Source organism: Oncorhynchus keta, chromosome 1, assembly GCF_023373465.1.
Source record: "Oncorhynchus keta strain PuntledgeMale-10-30-2019 chromosome 1, Oket_V2, whole genome shotgun sequence".
NCBI classification, from domain to species: domain Eukaryota; kingdom Metazoa; phylum Chordata; class Actinopteri; order Salmoniformes; family Salmonidae; genus Oncorhynchus; species Oncorhynchus keta.
The window spans coordinates 11,729,094-11,744,093 of NC_068421.1; the positions used below are offsets into that span (position 1 = coordinate 11,729,094).

Here is a 15,000-nt window from a genome sequence, read left to right on the forward strand (position 1 = left end):
CCTTAGAACAGACACGTCACTTCCAGAACCTAAGACCAACCTTCTTGTTTTCCAGTGACTTCACTATGTTTCTAACGGTCCCTTAAAAATCCCTTCAACGTTGATTCATCGTGTCTATAACTTCTATGTCCCTTCTGTCCCCTTGTCCCAGTGATGGCTGGGCGGACCGGTACGATGTGACAGATGGGTACGTGCGCGAGGCGGCGGGCGGAATCACCATCAAGCTGCAGTCAGCTGACGTGAAGTGGTTTGATGAGTACTACCTGAAGCTGCGGCCAGACAACAACCTGAGAAACCCCTGGTTCCCTGAGTTTTGGCAACATCGCTTCCACTGTAGGTTGAAGGGACACCCACAGGAGAGCCTCAAGTTCAACCGTACTTGCAACAGTGAGTATTCACACACATGATGCACGTACACACACGCACACGCACGCTCGCACGCACGCACGCACGCACGCACGCACGCACACACACACACACACACACACACACACACACACACACACACACACACACACACACACACACACACACACACACGGTTCTGGAAACCAGGTGTGTTTGTTTGCATCAGTGATGTAGCTATGAAGTAGAGAATAGAGATTGTAGGACGTCAGGTAGGAGCGGAGCTCTCAGATCTGACCAGTCCATTCAACACAGCTGGACAAAGAGGCTCTTCCATTCAGCCTGCTGCCACATTCACTCCTCTATCTGTTCATTCATATATCTGCATATTCAGCTGGGAACGCTGTGTGTGTGCACAGGGCTATAGTTATGCTAATCACAGAGGTATCACATGTTTCTCCAGAAATAATATGAAGTGAGCAGGCAGCTTTAGATCGTCCTTTAAATCAGACCCCCCCTTCCTTTACACCTGGAACATCTACTTTATGTCTAAAAGTCTCTCTCTCTCTCTCTCTCTCTCTCTCTCTCTCTCTCTCTGTCTCTCTCTCTCTCTCTCTCTCTCTCTGTCTCTCTCTCTCTCTCCCTCTCCCTCTCTCTCTCTCAATTCAAGGGCTTTATTGGCAAGGGAAACGTGTTAACATTGCCAAAGCAAGTGAGGTAGATAATATATAAAGTGAAATAAACCCTCTCACTCTCCCCCTCTCTCTCTCTCTCTCTCTCTCTCTCTCTCTCTCTCTCTCTCTCTATCTCTCTCTCTCTCTCTCTCTCTCTCTCTCTCCTCTCTCTCCCCTCTTCTCTCTCATCTCTCTCTCTCTCTCTCTCTCTTCTCTCTCTCTCTCTCTCTCTCTCTCTCTCTCTCTCTCTCTCTCTCTCTCTCTCTCTCTCTCTCTCCTCTCTCTCTCTCTCTCTCTCCTCTCTCTCTCTCTCTCTCTCTCTCTCTCTCCTCTCTCTCTCTCTCTCCCTCTCTCTCTCTCTCTCTTTCTCTCTCTCTCCCTCTCTCACAATAACAATAAGCATACAGTAGAGTACATGTGCAGGTTGATTGGTCTGTCAGACACTGTCCCTCAACTTACGGCAGGCAGCAATGTAGTGCGCTGCCAACCCACAGCTCTCTGCTTCCTCCCCCAACAGGACGGGTAGCCTTCTCTCATCAGAGAGGTCTTTGAAACCTTTAATAAGGGTTTCACATTTGGGAAAATAAAACTCTTTAATTGTTTTATGTTTTTTACATTTTGTCAGGAAATGCAGCTCTGTCTCAGGTTCTGCTGTGGTGCAGTGGTTGCGCAGCCTTTCCTCTACAGGGAGCCAGGTTTTCCTGTGTCTACCCTTCTCAATGGCAAGGCTGTGCTCACTGAGCCTGTACTTTGTCAAGGTTTTTCTAAGGTTTTGATCAGTAACCATGGTCAAATATTTAGCCACGGTGTACTGTCGATTTAGGGCCAGATAGCACTGCATTTTGCTTTGTGCTTGTGCTTGTGTTTCCCAATAAGCAATGTTGTTTTGTTTTGACTGTGTTGTAATTTGGTTTATTCTGATTGATTGGATGTTCTGGTCCTGAGGCTTCAGCATGTTAGTAGAACAGGTTTGTGAACTCAGGACCAGGACCAGCTGGATGAGGGGAGACTTTTCTTTGCTCAGCTCTTGGCATTGCAGGGCTTGGTAATGATATGAGAGGGGGTCACTGTATTTTAGATGTTTCCAAAACTTAATTGCTCTTTTTTGAGTTTTTATTATTAGTGGATATTGGCCTAATTCTGCCCTGCATGCATTGTTTGTAGTTTTCCTCTGGACATGTAGGAGAATCTTACAGAACTCTGCATGCAGTGTTTCAATGGGGTGTTTGTCCCATTTGATGAAATCTTGTTTTGCAAGTGGACCCCACACCTCGCTGCCATAAAGTGCAATTGGTTCAATGACATATTCAATCAGTTTTAGCCAAATTTTAACCGGTATTTCAATTTGGATTAGCTTTTTAATGGCGTAGAATGCCCTGCGTGCTTTCTCTCTCTGTTCATTCACTGCCTCATTAAGGTGTCCAGCTGAGCTTATTTTTAAACCTAAGTAATTGTAGTGTGTGCAGTACTCTATATACTTTGTACCAATTGAGAACTTTGGTCTAATTCCCTGAGATCTGTATCTTCTCTGGAAAATCATTATTTTAGTATTTTTGGCGTTTACTGCCAGGGCCCAGGTCTGGCAGTACTGCTCTAGCAGGTCCAGGCTCTGCTGTAGGCCATGTGCTGTGGGGGTTTACTGCCAGGGCCCAGGTCAGGCAGTACTGCTCTAGCAGGTCCAGGCTCTGTTGTAGGCCATGTGCTGTGGGTGACAGCAGGCATAGGTCATCTGAGAAGAGTAGGCATTTAACTTCTGAATTGTGGAGACTAACACCAACATCAATGTATATATTGGCAGGATATATTGATTTAATTATGTCATGTTTTATCCCCTACCACTTTCAATAACTTTGTAGAACAGTCCTGTATGCCAAATAGAATCAAATGCTTTTTGGAAGTCGATAAAGCAAGCGTATATTTTGGTATTATTTTGGTGGACATGTTTATCTATCAGGGTGTGTAGGGTGTAAATATGATCAGTTGTGCGATGTTCTGGTATAAATCCAATTAGTCTTTTACTCAAGATATTGTGCTTATTAAGGAAGTTGAGAACTCTTACATTTATAATACTACAGAAAACCTTCCCCAGGTTACTGTTCACACAAAAGCCTCTGTAATTGTTAGGGTCACATTTGTCTCCGTTCTTAAAGATTGGGGTTATGAGTCCTTGATTCCAGATGTCAGGGAAATAACCTACACTCAGGATCAAATTAAACAGTTTTAATAAAGCCAATTGATATTTTGCACGAGTGAGTTTGAGCATCTCGTTTAGGATGCCATCAGGTCTGCAGGCTTTTTAAAATTTGAGAGCCTGAAGTTTCTTATAGAGCTCCTGGTCAGTAATAGTTTAGTTTCTTATAGAGCTCCTGGTCAGTAATAGTTTAGTTTCTTATAGAGCTCCTGGTCAGTAATAGTTTAGTTTCTTATAGAGCTCCTGGTCAGTAATAGTTTAGTTTCTTATAGAGCTCCTGGTCAGTAATAGTTTAGTTTCTTATAGAGCTCCTGGTCAGTAATAGTTTAGTTTCTTATAGAGCTCCTGGTCAGTAATAGTTTAGTTTCTTATAGAGCCCCTGGTCAGTAATAGTTTAGTTTCTTATAGAGCTCCTGGTCAGTAATTGGGGTTTTTCGAATCCATTCAACTCCTCATGAATTTGACGTTGTTCTGCGTTTGTGTCAATTTGAACGGTGTTGTAGAGAGTTTTAAAATGGGTTATCCATATGTCACCATTTTCTATCGCTAATTCCTCTTCTCAATTTAATTTTGCCAGAAGTTGTGTGTGTTTATAGTGTCAGTTGCTTGCTGTTGTACTGTGCTATTATGGTTCTGAGTGTTACGTTTATAGAGTTTTAAAGTCTCACAGTAATGAAGGTGTAATTCACCATTATTTGGGTCTCTGTGCTTTTGGTTGCATAGTGTTCTTTGTTTTTTCCTTATAATTTTACAATCTGCATCAAAACCAGTTGTCATCTTGTTTAGTTTTTATCAATTTCAAATGTGCTTCTTTTGCTGTTTGCCTGAATATATAGTTTGTTTTTTACTGCCAGATCGATGTCTTCTTCACTGTGAGTGAATGTGGTATTCAGACAGTTATCTAAGAGTGTTTGGATATTTTGGTTACAGGTTGCTTTCTGGCTTTCTTCTGTGCTGTTTTGGGCCCATCTGTATGAATGTCTGATGTTGTACATCTGACTGGGCTGTGAATGTCTGATGTTGTACAGCTTACAGGGCTGTGAATGTCTGATGTTGTACAGCTGACTGGGCTGTGAATGTCTGATGTTGTACAGCTCACTGGGCTGTGAATGTCTGATGTTGTACAGCTCACTGGGCTGTGAATGTCTGATGTTGTACAGCTTACTGGGCTGTGAATGTCTGATGTTGTACAGCTGACTGGGCTGTGAATGTCTGATGTTGTACAGCTTACTGGGCTGTCAATGTCTGATGTTGTACAGCTGACTGGGCTGTGAATGTCTGATGTTGTACATCTGACTGGGCTGTGAATGTCTGATGTTGTACAGCTCACTGGGCTGTGAATGTCTGATGTTGTACAGCTCACTGGGCTGTGAATGTCTGATGTTGTACAGCTTACTGGGCTGTGAATGTCTGATGTTGTACAGCTGACTGGGCTGTGAATGTCTGATGTTGTACAGCTGACTGGGCTGTGAATGTCTGATGTTGTACAGCTGACTGGGCTGTGAATGTCTGATGTTGTACAGCTGACTGGGCTGTGAATGTCTGATGTTGTACAGCTTACTGGGCTGTCAATGTCTGATGTTGTACAGCTGACTGGGCTGTGAATGTCTGATGTTGTACAGCTCACTGGGCTGTGAATGTCTGATGTTGTACAGCTGACTGGGCTGTGAATGTCTGATGTTGTACAGCTGACTGGGCTGTGAATGTCTGATGTTGTACAGCTGACTGGGCTGTGAATGTTTGATGTTGTACAGCTCACTGGGCTGTGAATGTCTGATGTTGTACAGCTGACTGGGCTGTGAATGTCTGATGTTGTACAGCTGACTGGGCTGTGAATGTCTGATGTTGTACAGCTGACTGGGCTGTGAATGTCTGATGTTGTACAGCTTACAGGGCTGTGAATGTCTGATGTTGTACAGCTCACTGGGCTGTGAATGTCTGATGTTGTACAGCTCACTGGGCTGTGAATGTCTGATGTTGTACAGCTCACTGGGCTGTGAATGTCTGATGTTGTACAGCTCACTGGGCTGTGAATGTCTGATGTTGTACAGCTCACTGGGCTGTGAATGTCTGATGTTGTACAGGGCTGTGAATGTCTGATGTTGTACAGGGCTGTGAATGTCTGATGTTGTACAGGGCTGTGAATGTTTGATGTTGTACAGGGCTGTGAATGTGTGGTTGTTTCCATGTCTGTTCTTTTGAGGAACAACGTAATTTGGCTGTGATCAGACGGAGGTGTTCACTGTCAAGCGATGGTGAATGAGCTGGGAGAGAAAGGGTCAATGTCTGTAATCATATGGTCTGTGGCCAAGAGGTGAGCAGTAGGTACCTACCATTGACAAAGTATAGACCAAAGTATAGACCCAGTGAATGTTGATGTTGTACAGACTGGGCTGTGAACAGATCCCTTGGGCTGTGAATGTTGTGTTGACGGTGGGCTGTCACTGTTGTTTCTATGGGGGAGATGAAGACAGTTAGAGACACTATGGCCTGATGTTGTAACAGGGCTGTGAATGTCTGATGCTGTCCCTGTGAATGTCTGATGTTGGTCTATCAATGTTGTTTACAGGGCTGTGAATGCAGATGAAGACAGTTAGAGACACGATGGTGAATGGCCTGTATAATCAAGCTGTCCCCCTGTGGTCTATCAATCCGTTGTTGTTGACGGTGCTGTTGTTTCTATGAGGCAGATGAAGACAGTTAGAGACACTATGGCCTGTATAATCAAGCTGTCCCCATGTGGTCTGTCACTGTTGTGGTCTATCATGGCCTGTAATCAAGCTGTTACTGTTTTCTATGGGGGAGATGAAGACAGTTAGAGACACTATGGCCTGTAATCAAGCTGTCACTGTTGTTTCTATGGCGGAGATGAAGACAGTTAGAGACACTATGGCCTGTATAATCAAGCTGTCCCCTCGTGTGGTCTATCACTGTTGTTTCTATGGGGGAGATGAAGACAGTTAGAGACACTATGGCCTGTAATCAAGCTGTCACTGTTGTTTCTATGAGGGAGATGAAGACAGTTAGAGACACTATGGCCTGTAATCAAGCTGTCCCCTCGTGTGGTCTGTCACTGTTGTTTCTATGAGGGAGATGAAGACAGTTAGAGACACTATGGCCTGTAATCAAGCTGTCCCCTTGTGTGGTCTGTCACTGTTGTTTCTATGGGGAGATGAAGACAGTTAGAGACACTATGGCCTGTAATAAAGCTGTTACTGTTGTTTCTATGAGGGAGATGAAGACAGTTAGAGAAACTATGGCCTGTAATCAAGCTGTTCCCTCATGTGGTCTGTCACTGTTGTTTCTATGAGGGAGATGAAGACAGTTAGAGACACTATGGCCTGTAATCAAGCTGTCCCCTTGTGTGGTCTGTCACTGTTGTTTCTATGAGGGAGATGAAGACAGTTAGAGACACTATGGCCTGTAATAAAGCTGTTACTGTTGTTTCTGTCACTGTTGCATGAGGGAGATGAAGACAGTTAGAGACACTATGGCCTGTAATCAAGCTGTCCCCTCGTGTGGTCTGTCACTGTTGTTTCTATGGGGAGATGAAGACAGTTAGAGACACTATGGCCTGTAATAAAGCTGTTACTGTTGTTTCTATGAGGGAGATGAAGACAGTTAGAGACACTATGGCCTGTAATCAAGCTGTCCCCTCATGTGGTCTGTCACTGTTGTTTCTATGGGGAGATGAAGACAGTTAGAGACACTATGGCCTGTAATAAAGCTGTCCCTGGTCTGTACTGTTGTTTCTATGAGGGAGATGAAGACAGTTAGAGACACTATGGCCTGTAATCAAGCTGTCCCCTCGTGTGGTCTATCACTGTTGTTTCTATGAGGGAGATGAAGACAGTTAGAGACACTATGGCCTGTATAATCAAGCTGTCCCCTCGTGTGGTCTATCACTGTTGTTTCTATGGGGGAGATGAAGACAGTTAGAGACACTATGGCCTGTAATCAAGCTGTCCCCTCGTGTGGTCTGTCACTGTTGTTTCTATGGGGGAGATGAAGACAGTTAGAGACACTATGGCCTGTAATCAAGCTGTCACTGTTGTTTCTATGGCGGAGATGAAGACAGTTAGAGACACTATGGCCTGTAATCAAGCTGTCCCCTCGTGTGGTCTGTCACTGTTGTTTCTATGGGGGAGATGAAGACAGTTAGAGACACTATGGCCTGTATAATCAAGCTGTCCCCTCATGTGGTCTATCACTGTTGTTTCTATGGGGGAGATGAAGACAGTTAGAGACACTATGGCCTGTTATAAAGCTGTCCCCTCGTGTGCTCGTTAGATCAGGTAGTGTTCCTGTGCGCGCATTTGTGTCCCCACAGATGAGCACATTTCCCTGGGCCTGGAGATGACACGTCTCTTCCTCAAGGGTGGGGAAGATCTCCTCTGAGTAATATGGGGATTCTGAGGGGGGAGATCTCCTCTGAGCAATATGGGGATTCTGAGGGGCTGAGGGGGGGAGATCTCCTCTGAGTAATATGGGGATTCTGAGGGGGGAGATCTCCTCTGAGTAATATGGGGATTCTGAGGGGCTGAGGGGGAGATCTCCTCTGAGTAATATGGGGATTCTGAGGGGGGAGATCTCCTCTGAGTAATATGGGGATTCTGAGGGGGAGATCTCCCTCTGAGTAATATGGGGATTCTGAGGGGGAGATCTCCTCTGAGTAATATGGGGATTCTGAGGGGGAAGATCTCCTGTGAGTAATATGGGGATTCTGAGGGGCTGAGGGGGAGATCTCCTCTGAGTAATATGGGGATTCTGAGGGGGAGATCTCCTGTGAGTAATATGGGGATTCTGAGGGGGGAGATCTCCTGTGAGTAATATGGGGATTCTGAGGGGGAGATCTCCTCTGAGTAATATGGGGATTCTGAGGGGGAGATCTCCTCTGAGTAATATGGGGATTCTGAGGGGAAGATCTCCTCTGAGTAATATGGGGATTCTGAGGGGGAGATCTCCTCTGAGTAATATGGGGATTCTGAGGGGGAGATCTCCTCTGAGTATTATGGGGATTCTGAGGGGGAGATTTCCTCTGAGTAATATGGGGATTCTGAGGGGGAGATCTCCTCTGAGTAATATGGGGATTCTGAGGGGGGAGATCTCCTCTGAGTAATATGGGGATTCTGAGGGGGAGATCTCCTCTGAGTAATATGGGGATTCTGAGGGGGAGATCTCCTCTGAGTAATATGGGGATTCTGAGGTGGGATATATCCTCTGAGTAATATGGGGATTCTGAGGGGGGGGGGAGATCTCCTCTGAATATTAATAAATATTGCGCAAAGTAACACGGCTTTTTCTGTCAGTACAAGTTATTTTTTCAATTAGATGTTGTAGTTGGGATTTGTACCAAATGATCAGTCCTCCAGAGTCTCTGCCTCTATTGACAGAGATGTGTTTCTGTGTCAGCCTTACACCATGTCTCCTGCAGAATGATGACGTCAACATCTTTAAGGTTTTTGTTGAACTCCAGTGGTAAACTCTTCAGTCCAAAGGTTGATGAGTTTAGTCCCTGAATGTTCCACATGCTGACTGATAGGTTGATGAGTTTAGGCCCTGAATGTTCCACATGCTAACTGATAGGTTGATGAGTTTAGGCCCTGAATGTTCCACATGCTGACTGATAGGTTGATGAGTTTAGGCCCTGAATGTTCCACATGCTGACTGATAGGTTGATGAGTTTAGGCCCTGAATGTTCCTCATGCTCACTGATAGGTTGATGAGTTTAGGCCCTGAATGTTTCACATGCTGACTGATAGGTTGATGAGTTTAGGCCCCGAATGTTCCACATGCTGACTGATAGGTTGATGAGTTTAGGCCCTGAATGTTCCTCATGCTCACTGATAGGTTGATGAGTTTAGGCCCTGAATGTTTCACATGCTGACTGATAGGTTGATGAGTTTAGGCCCTGAATATTCAACATGCTGACTGATAGGTTGATGAGTTTAGGCCCTGAATGTTTCACATGCTAACTGATAGGTTGATGAGTTTAGGCCCTGAATATTCAACATGCTGACTGATAGGTTGATGAGTTTAGGCCCTGAATGTTCAACATGCTGACTGATAGGTTGATGAGTTTAGGCCCTGAATGTTCCTCATGCTCACTGATGGGTTGATGAGTTTAGGCCCTGAATGTTCCACATGCTGACTGATAGGTTGATGAGTTTAGGCCCTGAATGTTCCACATGCTGACTGATAGGTTGATGAGTTTAGGCCCTGAATGTTTCACATGCTAACTGATAGGTTGATGAGTTTAGGCCCTGAATGTTCCACATGCTGACTGATAGGTTGATGAGTTTAGGCCCTGAATGTTTCACATGCTAACTGATAGGTTGATGAGTTTAGGCCCTGAATGTTCAACATGCTGACTGATAGGTTGATGAGTTTAGGCCCTGAATATTCCTCATGCTCACTGATAGGTTGATGAGTTTAGGCCCTGAATGTTTCACATGCTAACTGATAGGTTGATGAGTTTAGGCCCTGAATGTTCAACATGCTGACTGATAGGTTGATGAGTTTAGGCCCTGAATGTTTCACATGCTAACTGATAGGTTGATGAGTTTAGGCCCTGAATGTTTCACATGCTAACTGATAGGTTGATGAGTTTAGGCCCTGAATGTTCCACATGCTAACTGATAGGTTGATGAGTTTAGGCCCTGAATGTTCCACATGCTAACTGATAGGTTGATGAGTTTAGGCCCTGAATGTTCCACATGCTAACTGATAGGTTGATGAGTTTAGGCCCTGAATGTTCCACATGCTGACTGATAGGTTGATGAGTTTAGGCCCTGAATGTTCCACATGCTCACTGATAGGTTGATGAGTTTAGGCCCTGAATGTTCCACATGCTGACTGATAGGTTGATGAGTTTAGGCCCTGAATGTTCCACATGCTCACTGATAGGTTGATGAGTTTAGGCCCTGAATGTTCCACATGCTCACTGATAGGTTGATGAGTTTAGGCCCTGAATGTTCCACATGCTGACTGATAGGTTGATGAGTTTAGGCCCTGAATGTTTCACATGCTGACTGATAGGTTGATGAGTTTAGGCCCTGAATGTTCCACATGCTAACTGATAGGTTGATGAGTTTAGGCCCTGAATGTTCCACATGCTAACTGATAGGTTGATGAGTTTAGGCCCTGAATGTTCCACATGCTAACTGATAGGTTGATGAGTTTAGGCCCTGAATGTTCCACATGCTGACTGATAGGTTGATGAGTTTAGGCCCTGAATGTTCCACATGCTCACTGATAGGTTGATGAGTTTAGGCCCTGAATGTTCCACATGCTGACTGATAGGTTGATGAGTTTAGGCCCTGAATGTTCCACATGCTAACTGATAGGTTGATGAGTTTAGGCCCTGAATGTTCCACATGCTGACTGATAGGTTGATGAGTTTAGGCCCTGAATGTTCCACATGCTAACTGATAGGTTGATGAGTTTAGGCCCTGAATGTTCCACATGCTGACTGATAGGTTGATGAGTTCAGGCCCTGAATGTTCCACATGCTGACTGTGTGTGTGTGTGTGTGTGTGTGTGTGTGTGTGTGTGTGTGTGTGTGTGTGTGTGTGTGTGTGTGTGTGTGTGTGTGTGTGTGTGTGTGTGTGTGTGTGTGTGTGTTTAGTGCAGATGTATTGGAGGAGCTGTTTAATCTCACTTAATCCTACAGGGTTCTCCTGTCCTCTGACGACCTCTGTGTAGCTGCGCTGGTCCTGCTGTTGGGCCCTGTGGAGTGGAGGAGGGCCAGTTTTGGGCCGTGGGGACCCCCTCTGGTCTGGTAGGGGTGGTGGTCTGGTGCGGGGTAGTAGGCTGGGCCTGGGCCAGTCTGGCTAAGCCGATGGAAGTGGTGATGCTCTCGTGGTGGCTGGGGTCTTTGGGGTGCGCTGGGTCTGGTGTGGCATTGAGGGGGCCTGGGGCTCCTTGGTGGTGCAGTGGTCTGGTAGGGGTCTCTCTCTCTCTCTCTCTCTCTCTCTCTCTCTCTCTCTCTCTCTCTCTCTCTCTCCTCTCTCAATTCAATTCAATTCAAGGGCTTTACTGGCATGGGAAACATGTGTTAACATTGCCAAAGCAAGTGAGGTAGATAATATATGAAGTGAATATATAAAGTGAAATAAACAATAAAAATGAACAGTAAACACTACACATACAGAAGTTTCAAAACAATAAAGACATTACAAATGTCATATTATATATATATACAGTGTTTTAACAATGTACAAATGGTAAAGGACACAAGATAAAATAAATAAGCATAAATATGGGTTGTATTTACAATGGTGTGTGTTCTTCACTGGTTGCCCTTTTCTCGTGGCAACAGGTCACAAATCTTGCTGCTGTGATGGCACACTGTGGAATTTCACCCAGTAGATATGGAAGTTTATCGAAATTGGATTTGTTTTCGAATTCTTTGTGGATCTGTGTAATCTGAGGGAAATATGTCTCTCTAATATGGTCATACATTGGGCAGGAGGTTAGGAAGTGCAGCTCAGTTTCCACCTCATTTTGTGGGCAGTGAGCACATAGCCTGTCTTCTCTTGAGAGCCATGTCTGCCTACAGCGGCCTTTCTCAATAGCAAGGCTATGCTCACTGAGTCTGTACATAGTCAAAGCTTTCCTTAATTTTGGGTCAGTCACAGTGGTCAGGTATTCTGCCACTGTGTACTCTCTGTGTAGGGCCAAATAGCATTCTAGTTTGCACTGTTTTTTGTTCATTCTTTCCAATGTGTCAAGTAATTATCTTTTTGTTTTCTCATGATTTGGTTGGGTCTAATTGTGTTGCTGTCCTGGGGCTCTGTAGGGTGTGTTTGTGTTTGTGAACAGAGCCCCAGGACCAGCTTGCTTAGGGGACTCTTCTCCAGGTTTATCTCTCTGTAGATGATGGCTTTGTTGTGGAAGGTTTGGGAATCACTTCCTTTTAAGTGGTTATAGAATTTAACGGCTCTTTTCTGGATTTTGACAATTAGTGGGTATCGGCCTAATTCTGCTCTGCATGCATTATTTGGTGTTCTACGTTGTACACAGAGGATATTTTTGTAGAATTCTGCGTGCAGAGTCTCAATTTGGTGTTTGTCCCAATTTGTGAAGTCTTGGTTGGTGAGCAGACCCCAGACCTCACAAGCATAAAGGGCAATGAGCTCTATGACTGATTCAAGTATTTTTAGCCAAATCCTAATTGGTATGTTAAAATGTATGTTCCTTTTGATGGCATAGAATGCCCTTCTTGCCTTGTCTCTCAGATCGTTCACAGCTTTGTGGAAGTTACCTGTGGCGCTGATGTTTAGGCCGAGGTATGTATAGGTTTTTGTGTGCTCTCGGGCAACAGTGTCTAGATGGAATTTGTATTTGTGGTCCTGGTTATTGGACCTTTTTTGGAACACCATTATTTTGGTCTTACTGAGATTAATCCAGTGGGTTCTGGTAGTCTTTAATAGTTGATTCTAAGATCTGTATTTGATCATGTATATGTTTTTGCTCTTTATTCTTTGTTATAGAGCCAAAAAGATTGGAGAAGTGGTTTACCCAGACGTCTCCATTTTGGATAGATAATTCTTTGTGTTGTTGTTTGTTTAGTGTTTTCCAATTTTCCCAGAAGTGGTTAGATTCTATGGATTCTTCAATTACTTTGAGCTGATTTCTGACATGCTGTTCCTTCTTTTTCCGTGGTGTATTTCTGTATTGTTTTAGTGATTCACCATAGTGAAGGCGTAGACTCAGGTTTTCTGGGTCTCTATGTTTTTAGTTGGACAGGTTTCTCAATTTCTTTCTTAGATTTTTGCATTCTTCATCAAACCATTTGTCATTATTGTTCATTTTCTTCGGTTTTCTATTTGAGATTTTTAGATTTGATAGTGAAGCTGAGAGGTCAAATATACTGTTAATATTTTCTACTGCCAAGTTTACACCTTCACTATTACAGTGGAACCTTTTGTCCAGGAAGTTGTCTGAAAGGGATTGAATTTGTTGTTGCCTAATTGTTTTTTGGTAGATTTCCAAACTGCATTCCTTCCACCTATAGCATTTCTTAATGTTACTCAGTTCTTTTGGCTTTGATGCCTCATGATTGAGTATTGCTCTGTTTAAGTAGACTGTGATTTTGCTGTGGTCTGAGCGACTCTGGGTTGAGGTCAGTGATAAAGTAGTCTACAGTACTACTGCCAAGAGATGAGCTATAGGTGTACCTACCATAGGAGTCCCCTCGAAGCCTACCATTGACTATGTACATACCCAGCGTGCGACAGAGCTGCAGGAGTTGACCCGTTTTTGTTGGTTGTGTTGTCATAGTTGTGCCTTGGGGGGCATATGTGGGAGGGAATGCTGTCACCTCCAGGCAGGTGTTTGTCCCCCTGTGTGCTGAGGGTGTCAGGTTCTTGTCCGGTTCTGGCATTTAGGTCGCCACAGGCTAGTACATGTCCCTGGGCCTGGAAATTATTGATTTCCCCCTCCAGGATGGAGAAGCTGTCTTCATTAAAGTATGGGGATTCTAGTGGGGGGAATATAGGTAGCACACAGTAGGACATTTTTCTCTGTTAGGATAATTTCCTTTTGAATTTCTAGCCAAATGTAGAATGTTCCTGTTTTGATTAATTTAATGGAGTGAGTTAGGTCTGCTCTCTACCAAATTAGAATTCCCCCTGAGACCCTTCCCTGTTTCACAGCTGGTAGTTTGGTGGATGGGACTACCAGCTCTCTGTAACCTGGAGGGCAACCAGTGGGTCCATCTCCTCTATACCAGGTTTCTTGCAGGATGACAATGTCTGTATTACCGATTTCTTTGGTGAAGTCTGGGTTCCTGCTCTTTAGGCCAAAGGCAGATGACCTCAGGCCTTGGATATTCCAGGATGATATAGTAAAGGCTTTTTGTTCCATAGAGTGTCCAATGTTGTTGGTCGTGGTTTGTCTCTCTCTCTCTCTCTCCTCTCTCTCTCTCTTTCTCTCTCTCTCCTCTCGCTCTCTCTCTCCTCTCTCCTCTCACCTCTCTCTCTCGCCCCTCTCTCTCTCTCTCTCTCTCTCTCTCTCTCTCTCTCTCTCTCTCTCTCTCTCTCTCTCTCTCTCTCTCTCTCTCTCTCCTCTCTCTCTCTCTCTCTCTCTCCTCTCTCTCCTCTCACCTCTCTCCTCTCTCTCCTCTCACCTCTCTCTCTCTATCTCCTCTATCCTCTCTCTTTCTCCTCTGTCTCTCTCTCTCTCTCTCTCTCTCTTTCTCCTCTGTCTCTCTCTCCTCTCTCCTCTCTCTCTCTCTCCTCTCTATCTCTCCTCTCTCTCTCTCTCTCCTCTCTCTTTCTCCTCTGTCTCTCTCTCCTCTCACCTCTCTCTCTCTCTCTCTCTCTCTCTCTCTCTCTCTCTCTCTCCTCTCTCTCTCTCCTCTCTTTCCTCTCTCTCTCTCTCTCTCTCACCTCTCTCTCTCTTTCTCACCCCTCTCTCTCTCTCTCTCTCTCTCTCTCTCTCTCTCTCTCTCTCTCTCCTCTCGCTCTCTCCTCTCTCTACTCTCTCTCTCTCTCTCTCTCTCTCTCCATCTTTCACCATTCATATGTAAAACTGCCGGTGTGATTGCTTCAAAGGGACTCATGTATTCTAATGAAAAAGGGGGAAGTGTAATGAACTGAACAAGATGAGACAGAAGCCCCATTTATACCTGGTTCTAACATGCGTCTGTTGTCCTGATTCTGTCCACATTCTGATTGTGCCCACATTTGTCGACAGGTCAAAAGATGCATTGTTAACTGATTGTGATTAGATATTCCTGACCACCTCTGGAGGTAGTAGAAAATGCATCACGTACGGACATCCTTG

General features: G+C 44.6%; 1 protein-coding gene across 4 annotated transcripts in view; it reads left to right on the forward strand.

Annotated features, from left to right (window-relative positions):
* Positions 1 to 15,000, forward strand: part of grm5b (glutamate receptor, metabotropic 5b) — a 122,591-nt gene that overhangs the window by 78,105 nt on the left and 29,486 nt on the right. For all 4 annotated transcript variants that reach the window (XM_052503733.1, XM_052503781.1, XM_052503752.1 and 1 more), the window contains exon 7: positions 152 to 387. In XM_052503733.1, the coding sequence (XP_052359693.1) occupies positions 152 to 387 (236 nt within the window). The remainder of the gene's footprint in view (positions 1 to 151; positions 388 to 15,000) is intronic.